Genomic DNA, 23,615 nt, shown 5'->3' on the forward strand with positions numbered 1-23,615 from the left:
GAGCGTTTCCAGCTTTTCTTTTGTAACAGCCAACAGAATATCTTTGTGTTTGGGTTGTTGAGTTGGAGGATGGGGAGGTTAGAGGGCTAAACACACAGGCAGGGCATTAAGAGTTTGCTACAAAAGGGCAGTGAACTCAGAAGCAAACTGAAGCTTTTACATTAATGCATAATGCTGCTGTTCTTTCCAACTAATCTGCCTGAACTCCGTGTGGCAGTAACCTTTATAACCAGGCTAAAATGCATTTTACTGACTTGTTTCCCTCTGTTCATGTCCCCGTCCATGCAGGCAGTCGCCCCACGGTTCAGTATGTGGCTTCCCTCTCTGAGCTGCCCCAGGCCCTGCAGCCCTACTACACACAAGGCTACGTCCTGGCCGCCCTGCACCCCATCATCCTGTCTGTGGGCCGAACCCGCTCGCTGCCCTTCAGTCTGCTCTACAGAGCCATCCTGGCCCGTCCCAGACCCAGGTACACGAATCCTAACCCCTCTTTTAAACCTGAAACGAAGCTTTAATTTAAATACCTGCCCCTTTGAAATGAAATTTTCTTTTTTTTTCATCATTATAAGTTTAGATACACATCTTTAAAACTTGATTTAATCAGCAGCCTCAAAGAAGAACACGAGTCCGGATTGGAGTGGAGCCGTGACATATACAGTTGTATCATCTGTATAAAATGGACATTGACGTATTAATTGGTGTGCAGATTGACTAAAATCCTTTTTAAAAAACTGAATTATTGCTTTTTTTTTTTACATTTTACAGCTTTAGAAATATATAAAATGTATTAAATACTGGATATGTTTATCTTGTCTGGACTCTAAAATGCTTCTAAAAATCTCTAACGAAGTAAAATGCTGAATACATTCACTTTTACAGGTCTCTGAAAAGTAAAATATTGGATATTTTCACCTTTCAGGCCTCTAAAGTTCTTAAGTAAAGCTTAAATTAAGTGAAACACTGAATATTTTTCACTTCTGTGGGACCTTACTGGTAGAAAAGATTTCCGCACACTTACATCTCTGCAGTGTTTCACTTTATTGTTAAGCTTTCGGTCTGTAAGACCTTCATCAGAGCAAACATTGTAGGACTCTGAAAGGTAAAGTATTGAATATTTTTTCCTCTAAGGCCTCTGAAATTCTTAAATGAAGCTTAAATTAGGTGAAATACTGAATATTTTCACTTTTGTGGGAGCTTGAAATCCTTATTTTATTTTATATTTTAGTGAAATTAAGAATATTTTTTACTTTTTTGTCAGGACTTGTATGTGCTTAATATAAGTAAAAAAATACCAAAAATGTTCACCTTTTCAGGACTCTAAAATCCCTTAAATATGTCATAATATTGCACACAGGATTTTAAATAAGGACTTCAATAAGTAAAATATTAAAAACAGAAAAGCAACAAAAATACAATCCTTAAATAAGTAGAATATAGCACATTTTCATATTTTTAGGTCACCAAATATCCTCAGAATAATTTAAAAATGTGATACTTTCACCTCTTGAAGCCTCTGAAAATTCTTAAAGTGAAATGCTGGATACTTTCGTCTCTTTAGGGCTGTAAAGTCCTTTAAATAAAAGCGAAATGTTTATACTAGCATAAAAGGCAGACTGAAGATGAGCCTGGGTCAAAGTGGGGACATATAAAACTGTATCATCTGCATAGAAAATAATATTGAAATATTAATGAGGAAGAATTATGTTATTTATGTATAATGTGAATAATAATGGGCCCTGAATACACCCCTGTGGAACCCCATTATTGATGGTAAGTGGACTTGAGTTCTCCCTGTAACCTAAGCTTGGATCATCTTGACTTAACGGCTGCAGTTTAATTAATGATCGACGGTGTCAAATGCTTTTTACAGGTCAGCAAAGATGACTGTATACAGTCTGCAGCACACGTGCCGTCCCGCTGTGCACACATGTTCACCTCCATACTGTCTAGTAAATAGATGAATGATGAATGAAGTCAGCTGCATATTTAATGCAGAGCTTCAGCAGCAGGTCAGACTGGCGTGCCTGGAGGAGACAGCAGGATGTTTTGGTTTGACAGGATTTCCATTGGCTAGAAATCCACCCAACAACAGAGGCCCCACAGCAGCCAATGGAGGGGAAGCATCTCTGATGTTTGATTGGTTGTGATACTGTTACTGTGATTATAATTTTTATTTCATAAGATGGCAGTAGAGGTGAATTAATCATGTTAATGATGGTGTTCTTATGCAAACATGAACAAATGAGAAATACTCTGTTCAGTGGTGTAAAGTATTTATCTGAGACTCTCTGCCCGTTAATCCTTATTTTATTATTATTTTGCTGTGTTCAGGACTTTTCAGGGCTCAGCGTTCAGGTGAAGTCAGGCTTTATATAAAGGTAGCAACTAGGGATGCATGATAATATCCGCACGTCATTGGAATCAGCCAACAGGCTTTTACTTGTTTTGCTCAATGAATGAGTACAACACACATTGAAAAGTAGTTCATGTCTCTGTCTGCTGGTGGGCCGTCACCATAAGAGTATGCAGGCATAATATGATGTTAATTCCACAAAGATTAGGTGGAGAAAAAAACACATATATCGATATCGGTTATCAGTTAAATGAGTTGTTACATATCAGTGTTACACCCCACCCTTTGGCGTCCCTATGTGACGAACAAAACTCCGCCACTGACCCAAAATATCCACTTAAGACACCTTAAAATAAACAAATTTGTGGGATTTGTTAACAAATGAAACAAGACAACTCCCAGGCTGAGAGGCAGCAGGACCAGCAGTCCACACACCAGAGGCCTCTCTCCTCTGCTGCTGGCACAGGAGCTCTTAAGCACCTCCTCCATGCCAGGTGCACTGCACCACGTTAAGTAATGCAGCACACCTGGGCAGATCTGCAGTGGAGGGAAAAGGGACAGCAGCACAGATCGCATACAGCCATAACAATCAGCATATCAGATATCAGCAACAAATCTCATATCATGCATCTCTAGTAGTGTCAGACTGTGAGCAGCAGGCATCCAAGAAGAGCGACAAAAGTCACCGACACAGTGCTAAAAAAAACGCAAATACGCAAAGCACTTCTTCCACTGTCTCTGTGTGACTACTATTTTACGCTCTACACTTTCATGTTGAAGCTGCAGCATGTCGTGTCTGACCTGTCGTCACTTCACTTGCCTAAATTGTTGTTTACCCTTTGAGTTAATTGCTCAGACAGTAGGTGGTAGCCGCCTCCTGCTGAGCCTATAAATGATGGATGTGTTGGCGTCTGCAGCTCTGTGACAATTACAGCTGAACTATGAACCCTCCAGCTGGACACGAAATCCAGAAGCTCCCCACTGACCTCCACTGCTCCAACGTCACACACTGTCACTGCTGAACTCCTCTCACTGACCGTGTGTGTGTGTCTGTGTCTGTGTGTCTGTGTGTGTTTTCAGTAAGCAGATGGCGTCCATGTGTTACAGCGTGCCCATGTTGAAGGTGGAGGAGTGGCCATTACCTGGAGAGTCACTGACGGGCGACACGGTCAGAGCGCTCATCGACAGGGTCAGTGGGATTTACTGTAACTTATAGACCCACAGATATAAATGAACACATGACAGAGCTGCATTTTAAATGCTTATCGAGTGCAGTGGTTCCCAACCTGAGGGTCTGCACCCCTCTGAGAGGTCCCAAGATAAATCAGAGGGGTCACCAGGTGATTGATTTAAGCAATAAAGAATAAATTCTGTAACTTTCAGCCCTCAACTGGATTATTTCCCCTTTTCAGGCCTTAAAGCTGCAATTTAGATATTTTCATGACCCTAAAATCATTAAAGCAGTGAAATGCAGGATATTTTCACCTTTTGAGCCCACTAATAATCCCTAAAATAACTGCGATACTGGATACATTATCTCCTCTGGCACCTGAAATATGTTAAGGCATTTAAAATACATCAAATACTGAAGACACCCATCTTTTCCATACTAGATACGAGATATCTAGATATTTTCACCTTTTCAGGTGTTTAAAAATCCTTAAAAAAGTAAAATATTCGACCCTTAAATATTTTTAGTGCTCCAAAATACTTAAAATAAGTGGAATGTACCATATTGTCATCTTTTAGCCCACTAAAATTAACCAAGATAAAATAAATTCTGGATACTTTCACCTGTTCAAGCCTGTGAAATATTGGATATTTTCATAGTTTTAGGCATTTAAAGTCTCTAAAATACGTCAATTGCTGAATATGTTTGTATTTTCAGGATTCTCAGATGATTAAAAAAGTGAAATACTGAATAGTTTCACTTTTGTAGGACTAAAATCTTTACAAAAGTCAAAATGTTGACTATTTTCACCTTGTCAGATATATAAAAAATTCAGGCCACTAAAAATAACTAACATAATTGAAATACTGGAAACTTTGACCTCATCAAGCCTTTAAAATTCTCCAAAAACTGAAATATAGCGGATATTTTCACATTTAAAGCATCAATAATAAGTTAAATACTGAAAACATTCATCTTTTCAGGACTCTTAAGATGCTAAAAAAATGAAATACTGAATAATTTCACCTTTGTTTGGCACTAAAGTCCTTGCAAAAGAAAACTATTACATATTTTCACCGAAAATAAGTAAAATATTGGACACTGGAACATTTTCAGGGCTCCAAATCCTTCAAATAAGTGGAATATAGCATATTTTTACTTTTCCGGTCACTACAAATCTCTAAAACAATTTAAATACTGCATATTTGCTCTTCTACTAAAATAAATAAAATATAGGATATATTTACATTGTCAAACCAGAACGACGATGCTGTTTGTTCACTTGGAACTGTAGTTTCATTGCATGTGTTCTCATTGAAAGTTCTGTTTGTTTATAAGATTTACAAATCCAAAATGATCTGGTACCTTTGACTTTCTCAACACCACCTCATCTGTGGTGCTGAGGAAGTAAAACAGGTGTGTTTTATCGTGACGTCACCGTGTGTCTGGTTGTTGGTTCGTCTCTCTGGCAGGTGAACAGCAGCGCCCGGGGCGGCGTTCGATTCGTGGGCTCGGTCCTCCAGCAGGTGAGTGGGATCACCAACGGCAGGGTGCACAGTCCGAAGAGGGGCTGCCGCTCCCCTCCACGCACCCCTCCTCATACTCCACCCGGAGACAGAGAGCTGGAGGAGAACACCTACAGTCCAGGTGAGACACTCGTTCCTTTATTATCTCTCTCTGAAATTTTTTTTGGCCTCAGTGGACCTGCTCACACACTTCACTTTATCCTGATAAATTAAAACCTTTCTTTCACATCCTCATAAGCAGTACGTTAAAAGCTAAACTTCATGTCTTCAAATTCTAACGTGTATTTTAAATACTAAAGTTTTGTCTCCTCGTCCGTCCAGACTTGAGGCTGCTCGTCTTCTTCCACTCCTGGGCTCCTGGCTGTGCTCCTCTGGACTCACTGGCCTGTCAGTACCACCAGGGGGCGCTCTCCATGCGCGTGTCCAGGAAGGGTCAGGCGGTCAGCTCCCTGGAAGCTGATTGGCTGGAGCTGACTGCCGCCTACTACCGGAAAGGCTGGTCATTGGTGGACTCGTTCGTCTACTGGGACACGCCTAAAGGTTGGTTTGGTGTTGGGTGGACTCTTAAAGGGACAGTTCACCCAAAAATCAAAAATATATATGAGGACAAAGGAAGCTGCATCTACCATTAGCTCACCTCGCACCACTGAGTTATTTATCGTTACAGCTCAGCCGAGGAGGACGCCATTAAAATTTACATCTCGCGCTGTCAAGGGCTCGAGCCTCTTGTCCATGAGTAGATGCACGCTTCCTTCTGTGTGGTGATACAGTGCCAAAATGATCACAGTACCTGAAACCTCCTCATTTTGCTGAGGGTTAATGACGCACACCTGGGGCCACTCGTTAGCCTGTTCCCATGTGTGTTCACTGAATGATAGGAAGGACTCTTGCCTTGTCTCTGGAGGATCCTTCCTTGGAAGTACTCGTCCTACTTTGAGAAACAGTATAAGTATAAAGTTGCCAAACATGGAAGAAGTCAGTTACAGTACTTGAGTACACCTGCGTAGCAACCTGTGGACGTGCAGGTTGGTTACACTCATTTGACGATGATGTGATTCTCCATGCATACAAAGGGAACACATATGACAGTGTGTATTTCTTTGCATCTTAATATTTTTTTTAAAAAAAGACAGTGAAGAAGAAAAAGACTCAGATTTAAGTTGTTTAGAGCTCCTGGTGTTTGTCCTGTTCCATGATTATCTCCTCTCATAGACCAGTGATTCATACATGCTCTCAGACTCAGTCACTTCCTCCCTGCTCTCTCCCGCTGCCTCTATATTTGGAGCCGTCTTCCCGACCTCAGCAGACCTCACTTCCTGTTTCTCTGCGGAGTGGCAGACATCCACATCATCTGTAGACCTCTGAGGCCTGGAATAAATATAATACACACACTGACACACACATTCAGGCTCAACCAGAAGCCTCCACACACACATACACACACACACACACACACACTGAGCTCAACCTATTTCTAATAAGTGGGTCAGCTCAGTGACTTTCTCTCATTGTCACGTTCCCTCGGCGGTCTTTGAGCACTAAAAGGATTCCCTGTGTGTTCTTAATTGGCTCCCTGACAGTGTTATTTATGTAGAATATAATGTTTAATGATAAAAATATGACTTGATAAACATTAGTTCACCTTTCAGAGTGACGTCTGTGTGTGTGTTTCAGGCGAGCCGGTGCCACGATCACTGGAGGGACTGTTTGTGTATGAGGAGAGAAGCACCTCTCCTCCTGCCAATGACACCATCGTCGTGGAGCAGTGGACTGTCATTGAGGTCAGTGTGTGTGTGTGTGTGTGTGTGTGTTAAAAGGATCATGCATGACCTCATTCTCCTGAAAGCAACATGAGGTGAAAATGAAGTGCAGAATCAGGCCGACAGTGAGATCTGTTCAAGGGTGAGAGGACGAAGTGTCTTACTGTAAAGGGTCCATTCACCCAAAACCCATTTTAGTCCCTGTTACACTGCAGCAACTTCACACTGTTACACTGCCTCGCAGGTTTGTATAAAAGTTGCAGTGGGGGAATGGGAGGACACAGTTGTCTTGCCTTTGATGCAGCAGCAGAGGAAGTAACAGTGCCAGAGATAGGTGTGACATTTTGACGACGTGTTAAGGCTCATTTATGCTCCCTTTACGTACGAAAATGTATACGTCCGTTTCAAACGATGTTACCGTCACTGCCCACATACTTCCATGCGCCCTTTACGTTGGCATGGATGTTAACCAATATATCCACCAGGAGGCAGCCCAGCGTCAAAAGTTTATGACAACAGCAAACTCAAAAACAAACATGGCGACTGTGGAGGAGATATTGATAATGTACCTCTTGCATAAAAGACAAAAACAGGCAGCGTTGTAGGAGGCGGTGGTCGGTGAGGCCGTTAAATACATCGCGACTGGAGGACGGAGAATTCTTTTCTCTAGTACTGCCGATAAGAGAAATTGACGACGAGCGTCATTTCCAGTACTTTAGGATGTCCGCCGGAGCGATAACTTGCTTCGCCGGGTGGCCCCCCACATCCGGCATGACAAGTCGCACAGCGCACCTGTGAGTGAGGCAGAGTGACTAGCTGTCACCTTGCGCTGCCAGGAGAAGTAACATCATAGAGATGTTTATAGTTTCTAACTAACTCGCACAGCCTTTCCTCAAAATGTTCCGCCATTGTTATTTCTTCTTCATGTCTCACTAGAGCTATGTATCGGGTAGTGACAGCAACACTGCCCCCACGGTCTCCGGTGGTACTGCTCCATTTGGCCCGTATCCGTAAGCTTTATGGAAACGTGCAGAAATACGAATGCGGAGCGCGGACAGAAGGCTCCGTCTGTATCCGGATCCGTGTTTATCGTTGAGCATAAATGGGCCTTTAAGCGTGCAACCCACTGAGGGAGATTTAAAAAGTAGCAGTTAGCAGCTAACTCAGAAAAGAAGAACAGCGGCCGAAAATGTCCGCAAATTGGGAGAACAGCAAAGTCTGAGAGCTCCTAACCCTCTGAGCAGAGGTCGAGATCAGCCGCCATAAAACTGACACTGATAAATGACACTGACATTGATAGATCCACATTTTCCCCACCTAATTTTAGTGATCATCAAGTCTCCTCTGTGGTGAAATAACATCATATTATACATACATGCTGTCATGGTGACAGCCCAGATGGAGACATGAATACTGTTCAGTGTCTGTAATATTCAGTCATTGTGCGAATAAGAAGATGCATGTTGCTTGATTCTAATAGTTCATTATATATACCGATGACATGCCGATATTATCGTGCATCCCTATTGATTGTTATTACCATTTTATGGTCTGCTGTAATGCCTCACCTACTTGGGGCAACAAAAAAGTGTGTCTTGGTGCATCAGTACAAGAGACGAACAAGAAAGGACAGCAGAGACACCTGCACACCAGTGTAACTGGGCTAGAAAAAGGTCCACAGGCTGAGATCAGAGCAAAAACAAGTCTATTTGTTTAAGACATCTGCGCACAAAAATGTTTTTCTTTTGGTGCACAGATTTTTCTGTGTGCTCCATCTGCTGGTGAGCCATCACAAGAGGTTAGATACTCGTTTGGCAAACTGGAGATTCAGTTTGTGTTTGAGGTTTGAAGTCTAGTCTGAGTAACAGATTAATGAGTTTATAGTCTTATCAGACGCCAGAACACGTCACAGTGGTGTTTAAAGGTAGGATCTGGAGGATTTTCAAACAAAACAAAATATAGACATATACAAATGAAATCCTGCTTAATCATCACCTATTGGCTTCTACTCATGTGTGGTGGTGACTCTGTTTGCAGAGCTCCTGCCCTTTAACTGTATTTTGATGTTTTTGTGAGCTCGGACTGCTTCTGGGCGGAGGTTTCCCCAGCCAATGAGAGAGCGCAGGTGACATGCCCGAGCGTGTCCGAGCATGCACCAGCACGAGCCTTGCCTGAACCTCTTCTGTGAAGCCTTCTTCCGTACCTCCGGGCTCCGTATACCCGGGAGAGTTGAGCCTGATAGGAGGGGCCAAATTTGAATGTGTGTTTACAAACAGCAACTGGAAGATCCTCCAGACCCTACCTTTAATACTCAGATTGGATTTTACAACTTCGGAAAGCAATCACGCCAGCGATTATTTTATATTACAGCACAATGATTGTGAGGTAAATACCTTCATAATACAGTTAATCCAGCAGAAACATGTGCCTGCATGTATTTGATTGGCCAACGCAGCACCCTGCCAGATGACACCATATTGTGTTGCAGCAGAAGTTGAGCCAGGTTCAGTTTCTTTTTGGACGACCTTGTGTTGTTTTGTCTGAGCCCCCTGCTGCCTCTGCGGGCCGGCTCCGTACAGATAAATGAGAGAGATGCTTTATTTTATGCAACTTGTGAAATACCTTGTCTGTGTGTGTGTGTGTGTGTGTGTGTGTGTGTGTGTGTGTGTGTGTTGTTACTGTTTCAACTGGTCCAGCCCCAGGGTCCAAACTTCTTCTTAATCATTGGTTCAAGGTCCACACAGCTTTATATATTCACTGTCATACTTGTGTTTGGCATTGTAGTCAAGTTAGTTTGCTTCTCTGTGAAGTAGCTGTCAGGTAGTCACTCACTCTACAGCAGGAAACAGCACTTCAAAATAAAAGCTCTGTGCTGGATATTCACTGTCCCTCCAAATGAAGCGTTTTTTTACAGACTTAACATGTTTGTGAGTCACTTGCGGTCCATTCAGAGTCGACCCGTGACTCACTTTTAGACTGCACCCCACTAGTTGGGAACCAATGCGGAAATACGAGCTCCCTAAAAGAAAACATGACAGCTTGCAGGAACAGTTGGATCTGGTTGTAAGCCGGACCTACTGGTGTCTTCTCCCTCTTTAACAGCTGACTTGTCTCTAAGTGGCTCTTACATATCTATATGTATTGTGTTGCCTCTCAGGGCTCCAACGTGAAAACAGACTACGGGCCCCTCCTTCACACTCTGGCAGAGTTTGGTTGGCTGCTCACGTGTGTGCTGCCCACTCCCATCATCCGACACGACAGGTAGATCTAACACACACTGTAACACTGCTCTGTATCATGTTAAAGCCTCTATGAGCTAACCATCACTCTGTGTGTGTGTGTGTGTGTGTGTGTGTGTGTGTGTGCAGTGACGGGAACTTGGCCACAAAGCAGGTTGTGTTTCTCCAGCGGCCGGTCAGAAGTCAGGCAGCAGCTCAACCCAGGAACCAGGTGAGAGAACAGATGACTGATGTGATGCAGAGTAGAGCCTGAGGCATTATGGGAGTTTTCAGGTTGTCCATGCGTACACACATGTCCGTCCCATCCTGGTGAACACAATATCTTAAGAACACCTTTAAGGGATTTTTTTCAAATTAGGCACAAACGTCCACTTAGACTCGATGATTAACTGATTGGATTTCGGCAGTCAAAGGTCAAAGGTCACTGTGACCTCACAAAATATGTTTTTGGCCATAACTCAAGAATTCACATCTTGATTCTGACCAGACTTGACACAAATGTCTAACAGGATAAAATAATGAAGGTCAAAAGGTCAAAGGTCAGCTTGACTGTGACATCATCATGTTGTAACGTCGTATCTCAGGAACAGAAGGGGATGCTTATGCTTTGTTTTACACCATTTGTGCCACAACTGTAGTTATTAAAACGCTGTGACACAGATGTGTGATGAGGCAGGATAACATACAGTATTAAACTTTACCATTAAAGTGAGACGAGCTGGTGGATATAGTGCGGTTGTTTATGTTCGTTTGTTTTATTTAGATTTATCTTAAATATATTTAAAAAAAATAAAAATAAAAATGTTTTATCTTGACTTAAAAATGCATTAAAATGAAGCATGTGTTATGAAATGTATAGCGCCTTCCGAGTCTTCCAATCATTCAAAGTGCTTTTACACTACATGTCACATTCACACACTGGTGGTCGAGGCTACCATACAAGGTGTCACCTGCCACTCAGTAACCATTCACGCACACTCACACACAGATGGAACAGCCATCGGGTGCAAGTTGAGGTTCAGGATCTTGCCCAAGGACACTTTGACATACAGACTGGAGGAGCTATTGATCGAACTGCTGATCCTCCAATCAGTGAACGACCCGCTCTGCCTCTGAACCTCTGTCTGCCAACGTATACAACCCCACTCACCGACCCACCTGTGATAAGCCCATATTGGCCCTTGTTACTCCTAATTATTGATGAAAAAAATTGATTAAACTTTTCCTGCAAACAACAGCCATTTTAAAAAAGACACATAATTAGTTTAGTGGAAAAAGAAGGCCAATATTTATTCAGTCAGTATCATCCATGCGGAGGAAGATTGACTGATGGAGATCCATCACTGTGTGAGGCTGTAACTGCAGGGAGAAGCTGTTTATGTGACAACACTGCACCCTGGTGAACACAGTGGGAGCTGCACTTTACTTAGAGCGGCATTGCTCTGACTGAAAATGTGGCTCAGTGAAGGTTAACAGAAATAAGAGTTGTAGCCTGTTACTTCAGATTGTCCTCTTTAAGATGGGTTTTAAAGACAAATTAAAATTTCTGGGACATAATTCAAAAGTTAAAGACTTAATGGACAGATTCTTAATATCTGTACTACTCTTTCTACTATACTACAAAGAAGAGAGAGATATTTGCTTTTGACTCTCAGTAATTTTCTTTTCCAGCCATATCCAGCTGCAGGCTGGCAATATTCATGATAGGCCCAAAGCAACAATTAAAGGCCATTAAAGGCCAAATAATATGTATTTATTTTGGGTATTCCTAACTCCTTTTTGTTTCAATGCTTTGGAAGTTTATTGAGAGCAATTCTTGTTTTTTTTTATTCCCCCAGAGAAACATTATAAAAAGCTTTTTCATTTCTTTAAACTAAAATTCAAGTTATTTCAATGGAATCGAAGAAATAGTTAAAGAAAGTCAAGGAAAACCGTTCATTTTAATTTTCTTCGCTCTGCTCCACAGAGTAAGTGTTCTCCATCTAGTAAGATCTCCTCTAATAGTTTTAATCAACTCAGGGACATGTATCTTAACATAATTTCCCCTCTTGAAAATATTTTTAAAACCAAGATATTTTAGTCCCTCCTTCTTCCAAACTATCTCGGCTGCACCAGGATGTGCTGGAAAAGTCAGACAGTTGCTTCACTCTTGTTCCAGTTTACTTTATACCCCGAAAAGTTGCAAAACTCCTTCATGAGATTAAATAAGTGTTGCACTGAGTTTGCTGGGTAAATAATATGTCATCTGCAAATAAATGTATTTTGAAATCATACCCATGCAAAAAAATAAAAACTTGGTGATGAAGTTCAACTTCGCCCGGCACTCTTTGGGTCACCTGGCTTCACTGAGTCTTACATTGTTCATCTTGAATACCCAGAAACCCTCTGGCTGTGAGGCGACAATATTTACCACTGCGCCACCGTGCCGCCTCCAATTGGACAGTTGTGCCAAATATGAAGAAATTCCCTGAAGGCGTTTTCGAGGTATCGCGTCACGGAATTAAGACAGAAACGGTCACAGTGTCCTTGGCTTTGACCACCAAAAACTAATCAGGTATCGTTTACTACATGTTGACATTTGTGCCAAAGTTGAAGAAATTTCCTTTAGGCGTTCTTGACATATTGTGTTCTCAAGGATCGGACGGATGGACAACTGTCTACCTGCGTCATGGCTATCGTTGGTGCAGAGACATAAAAAATACCTCTTGCTCTTTATTTCTTGTTTCTTTATTATAAAATCAGTGCTGTTGCTGTTGATCTGAGCTGAACTCCTGTCTGTGTGTCCTCCAGTCTTTATCTGTGCACAGCGATGTGTCCAGTCGCTCTGTGAGTCGAGCGGTCAGCAGCCCCATCCCTCCAGAGGAGCTGTCTCCGACCGCCGGAGGCATCGGGGGCTTCCCGGTGTTCGGAGGAGGGTATCCCAGCGCCCTGTCTCACCTGGAGGAAGGAGGCTTTGAGCAGGAGGAGGGGAAAGCTGAGGTCACCTGTATGTGAGCAGGGCAGACAGACGGACGCAGACTGAAGCTGAGGATTTAAACGTTGTTGAAAAATGACCTGAACTCTGGGAAATCCACAGACTGTTGATCACGTTCATTTTAACAGAGACTTTAATGTAGAAGAGCGCCGCACTTTTTAAAAAACGTTTTTAATGAAGCCATAATGAGGTATTATTTACATCTACATCCAAACTTTTATATTCAGATCTGTTGGGGAGAGACACGGGCACGTCCATGGGAGACACTTTACACTTTAATGCTTCTGTTTTTCTGATGAGTTCAGGTGTTCTTGGGAAATTGCTCCGTTACTATAAAGCACAGACTTCTGCACAGTTTGTGAACAACACAGGAGGTGAGATGAGGAACAGAGGGCTCTACTTTCTTTTGACGCAGCTCACACGTCTCACAGTTTAACACATTTTTGTTTCCCCTCAGCCTTTTTCTTTAGTGTCACATCACCCTCACCTCAAACTCACAGCTCCTCTCCTCGTTTGTAGACGGAGGCAGGATGTGAATATTTATCAGGGAGTCTGTCACAGTTTTCCTGTGCACATCGGTACTGAAAATAGTACTGCCTGACATCGTACACTCACACAGAGAACAGTATTTTCCTGTGACATCACAGCCAGCAAGGTGCTACCAGGAGCTTTTCAGTGTTGTAAACTGGAGACATTTTATATATCAGTGTTGACCCCGTCCTCATGTTTCATCTGACTGGTGCCATTTTAAAATAACTCTGGAAACGTCTCATCATGCATTCATTTATTAAGTGTTATTTTATATTTCCTCTGTGGTACTTTCCTCAGACGAGACTGCAGACTGCTGCTTTACAGCTGACATGGTACTGGACACACACCTGATACTTTCTCTGTGAGGATGAAGTCATGATGAAGACGATGTATTTTAGTTTTATTTTAAGGGAACTCCACCGATTTTACAAATTGAAATTTGTGTGCAGGGTTTTGGGAAGTATGAGTGCATATGTGGGAAAAAAGGTTGTATTAACGAACGGTTGGGGCTGAAGAGAATCTGTGGAAACTAATTTCTGCTAGTGTGATAAGAAAAGATCCTGTCAGACAATATTATGAGACTTTCTCAAATAAAGACTTGTCACAAAAAAACAGACTAGAATCTCAAGATAACATGAAAGACTTTGTATCTTAAAATAATGTGAAACAATGCTAATTATTAGATTTAAGAGTCGCTTTTGAGACAGTTTTTTTAAATATTTTGAAATACTAACTCTACATTGAGAGAGTTCCTTTTTATTTTGAGGTAATTAAGTCATTATTTTGGGCGAGTTTCTCATTATTTTGTGATACTGGGTAATTATTTTTGAGTAATTATTTTTTATTATATTTGGAATATCTCATTACATTGAGAACATTTCTCTATTTCAGAAGTGACTTTAAGAAAGTTTCTCATTATTTTGAGATGCCACGTCATTTTGAATTTGTCATTTTTTGGGGAGTTTCTCGTTAGTTTTACGTTTCTCATTATTTTGAGATCAGTCATTTTTGAGGAAATGCATAATTATTTTGGAACACAAACTGTTTACAATTAGAATATTTATCTATATTTGAGATAAGTCATTGTTTTGAGAAAAATCCTCCTTTTTACAAAGTTTGTCATTATTTTGAGATCAGTTATAATCGAGCATGTTTTCTTTTTTTAAAACACTAACTCATTACATTGAGAACATTTCTCTGTTTCAAAATAAGTGATTTGGGGAAAGTATCTCAATTATTTTGAGATGCTAACTCACTACATTGAGGTTTCTCTATTTAGATTTTCAAGTCATACTTATTTAATGACACTGAGTCATTGTTTTAAGAGTTTCTCATTTTGTGATACTCAAAGTTTCTTATTAAGTCTCATTTTGAGATCCTATGACTTTATTTAGACTGAGTCATTATTTCAAGATAATTAAAGGATAACCTGCATTTTTCAACCTAGATCCTATTCCCCCATGTAAATTAGACAAATTTTAAATCTGGTCCAGTATTAAGTGAACAGAGCAACAGGCTGTAATGGAGGCACACAGGGCAATTAACTATATGTCCATTAAAAGTGGTTATTTTTGCCCCAGAGCGACACAGACTGTTGTTTTAAGTGGCTGAAGCGTCTCTTTACCGTTTGCTTGATCAGGTCTGTTGTTGCTTTGTTAAGCTAAAGTCTCCTTCTGAAATATCACGAGATGTCACTTGTTGCAGTGGAAAATTGAGTGAACATAAAACCGTTGTTCACATCAGTCTCTTTGACCAATTTGCACAAGGACATATGGTCCTTGTTGACAAATGCCAAACTTAACCTAAGTCTTTATTTTTTGAGATATTGTCATTATTTCCAGGTTTCTCATGACTAAGATCTTTTCTGTCATCACATTGGCAGAAATGTGTTTCCACAGTAAAAGACAAGTTTGAAAGTGTGAAGAAATCTGGGGATTTGTTAGAAAGAAATGTTAACCAGACCTCTGCAGGCTTAATTTGCAGCTACTAGCTTAACTCACCCAAATCTCTTCTGAGCTGTCGGTGGTCGGGTTGCATCGTGGGTAATGTAGGCACCAGGTTTAGACCAGGAAGAATAATTTGTGAAATTAAGAGACGACTCCTTTATAAAAGTGTCCACTGAGTCTGAGAATGTTTCAGGAGTGAAAGTGTAAAATCGGTGGAGTCGTCTTTATTAAATGCCATGAAAGGGATGTTGTTTTAAAGAAGATATGATGCTGCTGTATATAAATATATTAGATGTTAGTAATCATTGTGCAAATTCTGACTTACTGTGATGCATGTTATTTTGCGTCTTTGGAGGGAAGTAATGAGATCAAAGGAACTGATAGTATAGTTTTAGGTTTCCAGTGATGTACACACACACACGCCGCCCACATCTTGACTGCTCCATGTTTTAAATGTGTTACGCTCCACAAACTCCCCGTCAGAGTTTACTAAATGTCAGTATTAATATTCCAGCCTTTCCTTTTTTTGGAGAGTACATTTTGCCTCCTTTTTTATTGCATTAAACACTATTTCCCATGGTTTGTGCGTCATGTCTGATTAACAGCGTCTTCTGCAGTGTTGGTTACGACTCACTCTGGTTATGATTAAGCAACACAAGTGTCAGATTTCACACCTGTCTGCAGGAAAACACTGAATAACTTTCAAATGTCCACAGCCACCTGAATAATAGGTCTTTTTTATTAACAGACATCATGAAAATGTCAACAGTAACAAAATTTTTTAGTCCATTAAAAAAAAAAAAGTGGGTTTGGATTGACAAGACTCCTCCCACAAAATAACTTAATGAGGGGGAGGGTAAAAGAAGGGAGGTTGTGCTCCGATACGTAAATGTGGCCAATATTTCATCCTTTCCTCGAGGTGTTTACTCGTCAAATATCAAGTAAAGAACTGGCCTACAGCAGCGCAGTCCTGTCACGTGTCTATCAGTCGAGGAGAGGGGAATATCAGGCACATTTCACACAGTATTAAAATGGGGGCATGTCACAAAGCAGGATCAGAGTTAGCCAACGAGCCTTCCTAAATACTCTGAAACACTGTTCAGAGGCCAAAGAGAAAGAATATCTGACTGCTAGTACACTAACAAAGCTAGAGATTAAGTTTCTTTGATCACTACCACACAAGCCACACACCTACAGTTGTGTTTTAATAGCATTATTAAGTCAGCAGGCTAATTTAGTGATCCATTTCATGGGACAACCCCCCGAAAAACAGAATGGTAGGCAACACAAGCAGATAGAGAAACAGAAGCAGACACAAAAAGTGAAGCACCATCAGAAAACATGATAGTGAATTAAGAGAGGAGGAGGAGGAGGAGGAGGAGGGGGGAGTGGGGTTATATACAGAGGGGGGGGGGGGGGGCTGTCAGTGTGTGCCTTTGTCAACAATACAGGTCACCATGATTACATTTTTTTTTGCAAATCCAGCTGCTTAAAGAAGATTAAAAGGAAAAAGGGGTTTCCCCTAGAGGAGTAGTGTGAGAGCAGGGGCTGCGTCCAGAGACACAGTGTGAGTCTGGACAAACACAGAGAGTGTACATAGGATAGAAAACGTCATCTTGTCCTGCAGGCATGGCTGAACTCTGCTCCCGCTATTCTTTAACCCTTACTTCCTTTGAGATAGACACAGGTGACGAGGGTGGAGGGACATGGACAGTGTTACTAGACAGGAGCCTTATTACACTGTAGTGTGTTTATATATTTATATGTGTGTGTTGTGTGTGTGTGTGTGTGCGTATGCAGGGTGTGTGTGTGAGTGTGTCTCCTCTGTCGTGTGTGAAGTCGTGTGTTTTACATGTGTCTCCCTTTATGGCAGCAGCTTGTTTCTTTAGGCCTCGCTCTCCCCGGCTGATGAGGTGTTCTGCACTTCCTCCTCCAGAATGGGCACGATCAGGTTGTCCTTGGACATCAGATTGTACTTCATGACGAAGCGCGTGAACCGGTGACACAGGAACGTTTCATTCTGTACACAGACACACACGCCACAACAAATGAAGTCCTGCAAACTGCTTTTAAGAAAAGATTAAAGACAGAAAAGTTACACAAGGATCTGGTTCATGAAGTCCTCCCTGACACCGACTGTTTACTGCACCTGGGAATATTATCTATGAGCATGGTCTTTTTTTGTAATTAAATTCTAATTGCATTTTTAACATGAAAATTGTTCATAAAATAACGTTCGAGATGAGCAGGGCCTGTGCAGAACTGATCACCGGCGATCGCTTCACACGGTTTGCCAGTTAGATTCATGTCTGACTTCATCCCGACTCTGACATCATACAAAAGTGGACAGCGATAATCTTGTGAGATCAAGGCGGCCGCAGTTTTTAGAGCCAGGTGCTGCAGTTGCTCTTTACGGACTGCAAGACCCCGAGCGTGATGGGAAACATCTGGCTCTCACCTGATCAAACAGCTGACTGGTTTAGATGTTGACTCAATGAGATGATGTTTAATATAAACTCCTAATTTTTGTTGAATGGGAGAGAGTTTGATTTTACTTCTCTGCTTTTTTTAATAGTTTACATGTTGAGTGACTGATGGTCAAGTTTAGTAGTCACTCAACATCTGTTCATGTAGTCATGTACATAAGCATGTGGTGGGAGCCCGCAGGCCAGAACTGAGCCTGTAGCCACTGTGGCAAGGACACGCGCTCTACCCACTAAGCCACCGGGCCATGCCCTGCCTTACTGTTTAGAGACTCGAGTTTAAATTTAAGAGACTAATCGTACCTAAACAAAAAACAACAACAAGAAAACCCAGAATTAATTCCAAAACACGGGCATCTTTAAGGCGTACTCGCTTCATGAGATACTGCCAGTGAAACCTACCTCATACTTGTCAAATATCTGGCGGTGATGGAAGTAGGCATGAGAGAATATCCTATAGATACGACGACAGACGGAGCCCAGTTTGGCCACCGATGACTCCTTGATGCTCACCCTAAAAACAGAAGACAAATCACACAATCACAATCAGAAATACTTTATTGATCCCTGAGTGGAAATTGTGATTCATTACAGCTGCTCCGATGTAAAGAATAGAGATTTATATTATAAGTAAGACTAGGCGTATGAAATAGAACTATGTAAATATGAAGTAATAAAAAAACAATGACAAATAAAAATGTGCATTATACTACAATGTCTAACACTAGTATCTAAGATATTAAGAATAAAATATATATCTTCACTGTGCTGAGTCTGTAAGTGTGTAAAAATATACAAATCTGCAGCTGACTTTTGTAACTAGAGTGTCTGCTCATTGTTTTTGTTTTCTGGCTCACAGCTCTACAGTTCTGGTTCACTCTTGTTGCTCTCATAGTGTTGTTTTCAGAAAAATCTGTAAAACGCTACAGTGCACCAGCTGCTCAGCAGGAAACAGCAGACAAACGCAGTGGAGCATTTAGCAGCTAAAGAGACAGATATGTCCCTTGGGAGATTGTGTTCACACTGTATTTCTGCTGCCCCCACGCGGCCAACTAAAAATCAGGTTTAGGGAGGGCCACTGACCTGCTGGGGAAGTATTTGTTGCTATTGAGAAGACAGGCAGCTCCGTCCAGCGTGTGCCTGGTGTAATCAATGGCAGGGCACTGTGGACATGTAAATATGACTGTCAATAACAGACATAAATCATACTTTGGGATACATACATACATGGAGATAATTCTACTTATAAACGTGACAATAACAATGTTCCTAACTCACCTCTTTGGGTGTTTTGTGGGCAGCACATAAAAAGATCCACTGCTCTGTGGCTGTCATCTGAGTGCAGGTGTCTGGATGGCATTCACTCTGAAGGAGGAGAGACAAGTGTCACTACAGCTGATGTGATGTCAATACAAAGTCACAATAAACTTATTTAAACCACTCCTCAGAAGGACCTGCTGTTTCACCTCTTTTATCAGATGTGATACTGGACATGACAATGTGTGACTACAGCAATTATCTGATAAATTGGCTAAAGAGATGCTGATGATTTTGGTGTCTATGTTCCTTTTATAAAAATGGGTAAAATAACTGCTCTTTACCCCAAAAAGTGCTTTTAAAACATTAAATTGCATCTAATTTAGATCTTTGTCTTTAGTACTAACACAAGATTGACAAAACTTCCTTCAATCTAAGCATCCTCAAAATAGGAAAATTAGAAGTCTGTCTATCTAGTGAGTTCGATGACTTACCTGCAGTTTTACAGCTAGTCCATTGAGCTCCAGACAGAACTGCCTACAGACACACACACACAACAAGAGCAACATTAGGAGAAAATAACATGAACGAGTCATCCTGCTGTATCTAATGACAATTTAAACACAATTTATGGGCAGGGGTTAAAGGTTACTTGAGGGGCTAAGTACATCTATACTGCACCCTGCTCTCCTGTTCATTATCATCTATTCATCTCTTGTATAAATCCTATGTCCTCACATTTTTGACACTGTAAACTAAACAAGAAATCCAGAACCATTTATGGTATGTTTGGGGTACCTTCAAAATAGCATAACATTATTTCATATTAGTTAAATACAATGCATCAAGGAGGTCAAGACGTCCTATGTTGTGTTCATACCAGGCACGAAAATAAAACAATTCATGCAAGTGAATTACATGTAAAGTCAATGTGATGTGGTCAGACGCGACATGGATGCAGCATGATGGATGGAGTGAAGCAACGAGAGTGACACGAATTAAGCGGCATGAATGAAGCAAGCAGCGTTTTTTTTCCATTGTTTTCCATGTAGACATGCAGCACACGTGCGCACACTCAAACGTCAGAGCGACGCTGTTGTGGCACACAAACGTTCCAGAGGACCTATTTTTATATGGATATTTTTTAGGGCTTTTTTGCCTTTAATTGATAGGACAGATGTTTTAGCGTGAAAGGGGGAGAGAGAGGGGGTGACATGTAGCAAAAGGCTGAACGCGCGGCCACTGCAGAAAGGACAGAGCCTTTGCACATGGGGCGCCTGCTTTACCAGGTAAACTAATGAGTGCCCTGCGAGCACCTATTTTTCAGGACGCAAAGACTGCGCCTTGAGATAAACTGAGCTCAACTTCTGGAACGCCGCAACCTGCTGCCATGCTCTTGAAAGCTGGCACAGAAAAGGCACAAGAGTAGCACCCAGCACCCGATCTCAAGTTTTTCAGACGTTTAAAGACGCAACATGTGTATGAGCCCTAGCACGGTTCTGCTGAACTGGGTTAAGTGAATGAATAAAGAGATCAAAAAAGAAACAGAAAGAAATCCACAACCCCTGAACCTTCCAAAAACATATAAAATAATGTGTCAAAAGTATTCAATCTTCTTCAACATACCTGAGATGCTCATACTTCCACACTCCTTCATCCTGACCCTCTGGAGGCTCCAGGATTTTGTCGATATTGGAGCAATCTGATCTAATGTTCTGCTGAATGTACTGAAACAGAACCATCACACAACACATTGTTATTAGAGACCCTCACCCAGCCACAGCAACATACAAGATCTCCATCACCTTTATATGGCCACAATACACTGGTATCACTACTCTCTTCCTGTAAGCTCACACACCTGAGGTCCCCAAACATGAGGTCCACAGCTGGATAGTTTTCATATCAGTGTTCATCTTACCAAGTGACTGTGTGACATTTTCTCTTTGCGTTACCCTGAACAGTGTCTCCATTGTACTAAAACTTTGGAGGAGAGTTACTTGTTGGGTTAACTCAACCTGCTGAAGCCTGATACAAACCTCCTCTGATATTAGGAATACATTTTGTCTTTCATCGCTTACATTGGAACAGCATTAGAAGGGGATCTGTTCATGACAAGTAGGGACAGGACGAAAGATTACAGCAAACATTCCTCCTGTTCACTCAGCGACCATATGGGCACATGAATATTGTGTCAGGACACACATGGAATAATGTCCTTAGACTGCGATTGTTCAATTTTCTGAACATATTTATTGTAGCTGCTGACTGAAATAAGCAATAAATGCCTTGAAAAACGTACACTATTAATGATTGTTTATACTTACATAAAGTCAACCACTCAGAAAAAGCATGTTACCTGATCATTCATTTTAAAGCCATTATCGGCTGATACTGATAACATGCTGATATTACCGTGCATCCCTAAAACATAGTTATGAATACTATATAGCATTTATGCCAACATATCCCCCTAAATCCTACAAATTGGAATTTTGACTGGACCTTTGATACCTTTATTTATTGGTTTATTCACAGATTCAGATTACCGTAAAACTTCAATTTTAAGCCAAGCCCCAATTAATCACCTAGGCCCTTGTACTTACCTGGTGTAGTAACACGTTTTAAGAAACAAACGCCTGTCTCAATTAGAGGCCTGGTCTGATTGACAAGCAGTTTTTTATAGAAGATCTTCTGAGGTATAAAAGTGGGCTTTTGGCTCCCTCAAATTATGTGTCCATTCCATGATAACCCTGTAAGTTATTCTTATTAATCAGAGGGCTTTTTCATAAAAATAATCCAAGCTGTGAGGATTGTTTTAACAGGATAGAATGGTGTTGTGTCAGTGTGCAGGGTGCTGTAACTCACTCTGTCTCTGACACTCTGTCAAAGCTAAATCAAATGAATGATTCATAGGTGATATATTGTCTGAAGCCTAATTTTTAAACAAGTTATATTCATACTGGTTTAAATACACAATTTGATTGTATGTCCTGATCTTTGCTGAGCAACAGTTTTGTGTAAAAGGAATTAAAGGCCTGTCTCAAATGCAGGCCTGTTGATTTCAGTGATTTAAGCAAATAATAGTCCAGGCTATTAATTCAAGTTTTACAATAATAATACTACATATAATGGACAAATTAATCATGTAGTATTATCGTGGGTAAGATAAGAATCTACTGATATCTTGGAGGAATTCACAAGCTACCGTGCAGTAAATATAGCAACATTAATCAATAATTATAATAAAATAGTATGACTTGCGTTATTCTGAAATGGGCCTTTTTGCGTAATGAGTACTTTTACTTTTAATACATTTTAAAATGTAGGAGTTTAACTTGAAACATGGTAGTATTACAGTGTGACACTGCTACTTTTACTGAGCTCTTCAACCACTGACAGATGGGTGGGGAACACACACACACACACACACACACACACACACACAACATGTCAACACACCTGTTGGACAGCCAGGGTGCTGTCCATCTCCTCAAATGATTCATCCGGCCAGTTGTAGAAATCCTACACATGAAGGGAGGATAATTTTAGTCTACACACTCAGAGTGGACAGAGCTGCTATTGTAGCATAAACAATGCTAACCACATAACTATCATCTGACGTGAACTAACGACCCTGCCGTCATTACACATATATGACCAATGACATGACGAAAGGAAGCTAACGTTAGCCATGCTACGCTAACTGAAGTTTGGTGACAAGCCCTCTGTTGAGAGAACACCTTACTGTTAAAGCTAGCAGCCGTTTATTTTTCTACGTTATCACACAGCTACGAAGCTAACCTGACGCTAGCTAGTTAGCTTGATAACGTCAGCCGGGGTGCGACTGCTTCCTGCAAAGAAAACAACTAAAGAGCAGTAGATAAGTTAGCCACAGTGGCGATATAGACTCGTTTGTGAACCAAATTGGCTGAGTGGCTATACAAGCAACATCTATTGATACGCAACGGAGCTGATAAATGTAGAGCAAACCCTATTTAATATAACGTTCATCCAGGAACTAGACGGGAGCAGCAGCTAACGATAGCTAGCTGGCTATTTCCAGGTCAGGCCCCTTCTTATGTGTAGTCTTCGACCTGAGTTATCGACAAAAGACGTGAAGTAAAACACCAGGACTCGAGTGGGACTTTATCGCAGAGTCGTGGGAGGCTGTTCGCGGTGTTGTTGGGGTGTTCCTGCGGGGTGGAAACGCACCTTTGCCTTGGTTCCAGGCCGATTCCTCCTGAGAACTGCAGTACCCTCCGCCATGACCATCTCGACAGAATACCCGGATGTTCGTCAGCCGCTGTGTTGTAGCAGCGGACTCGGATATGAATCACAGACGGTGCAACGAGCACGACGCGACGGGCTCATA

The 23,615-nt window shown here is 41.4% G+C and overlaps 2 protein-coding genes across 2 annotated transcripts in view; one reads left to right on the forward strand and one right to left on the reverse strand.

Annotated features, from left to right (window-relative positions):
• Positions 1-16,080, forward strand: part of rftn2 (raftlin family member 2) — a 34,557-nt gene extending 18,477 nt beyond the window's left edge. Inside the window, exons 2-9 of the mRNA XM_033617255.2 lie at positions 289-469; positions 3,434-3,542; positions 4,997-5,171; positions 5,372-5,590; positions 6,725-6,831; positions 9,968-10,071; positions 10,179-10,260; positions 12,840-16,080. Coding sequence (XP_033473146.2) covers positions 289-469; positions 3,434-3,542; positions 4,997-5,171; positions 5,372-5,590; positions 6,725-6,831; positions 9,968-10,071; positions 10,179-10,260; positions 12,840-13,043 — 1,181 coding nt within the window. The 3' untranslated portion in view covers positions 13,044-16,080. The remainder of the gene's footprint in view (positions 1-288; positions 470-3,433; positions 3,543-4,996; positions 5,172-5,371; positions 5,591-6,724; positions 6,832-9,967; positions 10,072-10,178; positions 10,261-12,839) is intronic.
• A 141-nt stretch (positions 16,081-16,221) lies between these two features.
• On the reverse strand, positions 16,222-23,588 carry mob4 (MOB family member 4, phocein). The gene is made up of 8 exons (XM_033617256.2): positions 23,456-23,588; positions 22,703-22,765; positions 20,867-20,967; positions 19,735-19,777; positions 19,262-19,348; positions 19,067-19,146; positions 18,386-18,497; positions 16,222-17,520 (listed from the first exon to the last, which is right to left on the reverse strand). The coding sequence occupies exons 1-8, from the start codon at positions 23,513-23,515 to the stop codon at positions 17,386-17,388; spliced, it is 681 nt and encodes a 226-aa protein (XP_033473147.1). The 5' UTR covers positions 23,516-23,588; the 3' UTR covers positions 16,222-17,385.
• Between the last annotated feature and the right edge of the window lie 27 nt (positions 23,589-23,615).

This window comes from Epinephelus lanceolatus, chromosome 14 (genome assembly GCF_041903045.1).
Source record: "Epinephelus lanceolatus isolate andai-2023 chromosome 14, ASM4190304v1, whole genome shotgun sequence".
NCBI lineage: Eukaryota > Metazoa > Chordata > Actinopteri > Perciformes > Serranidae > Epinephelus > Epinephelus lanceolatus.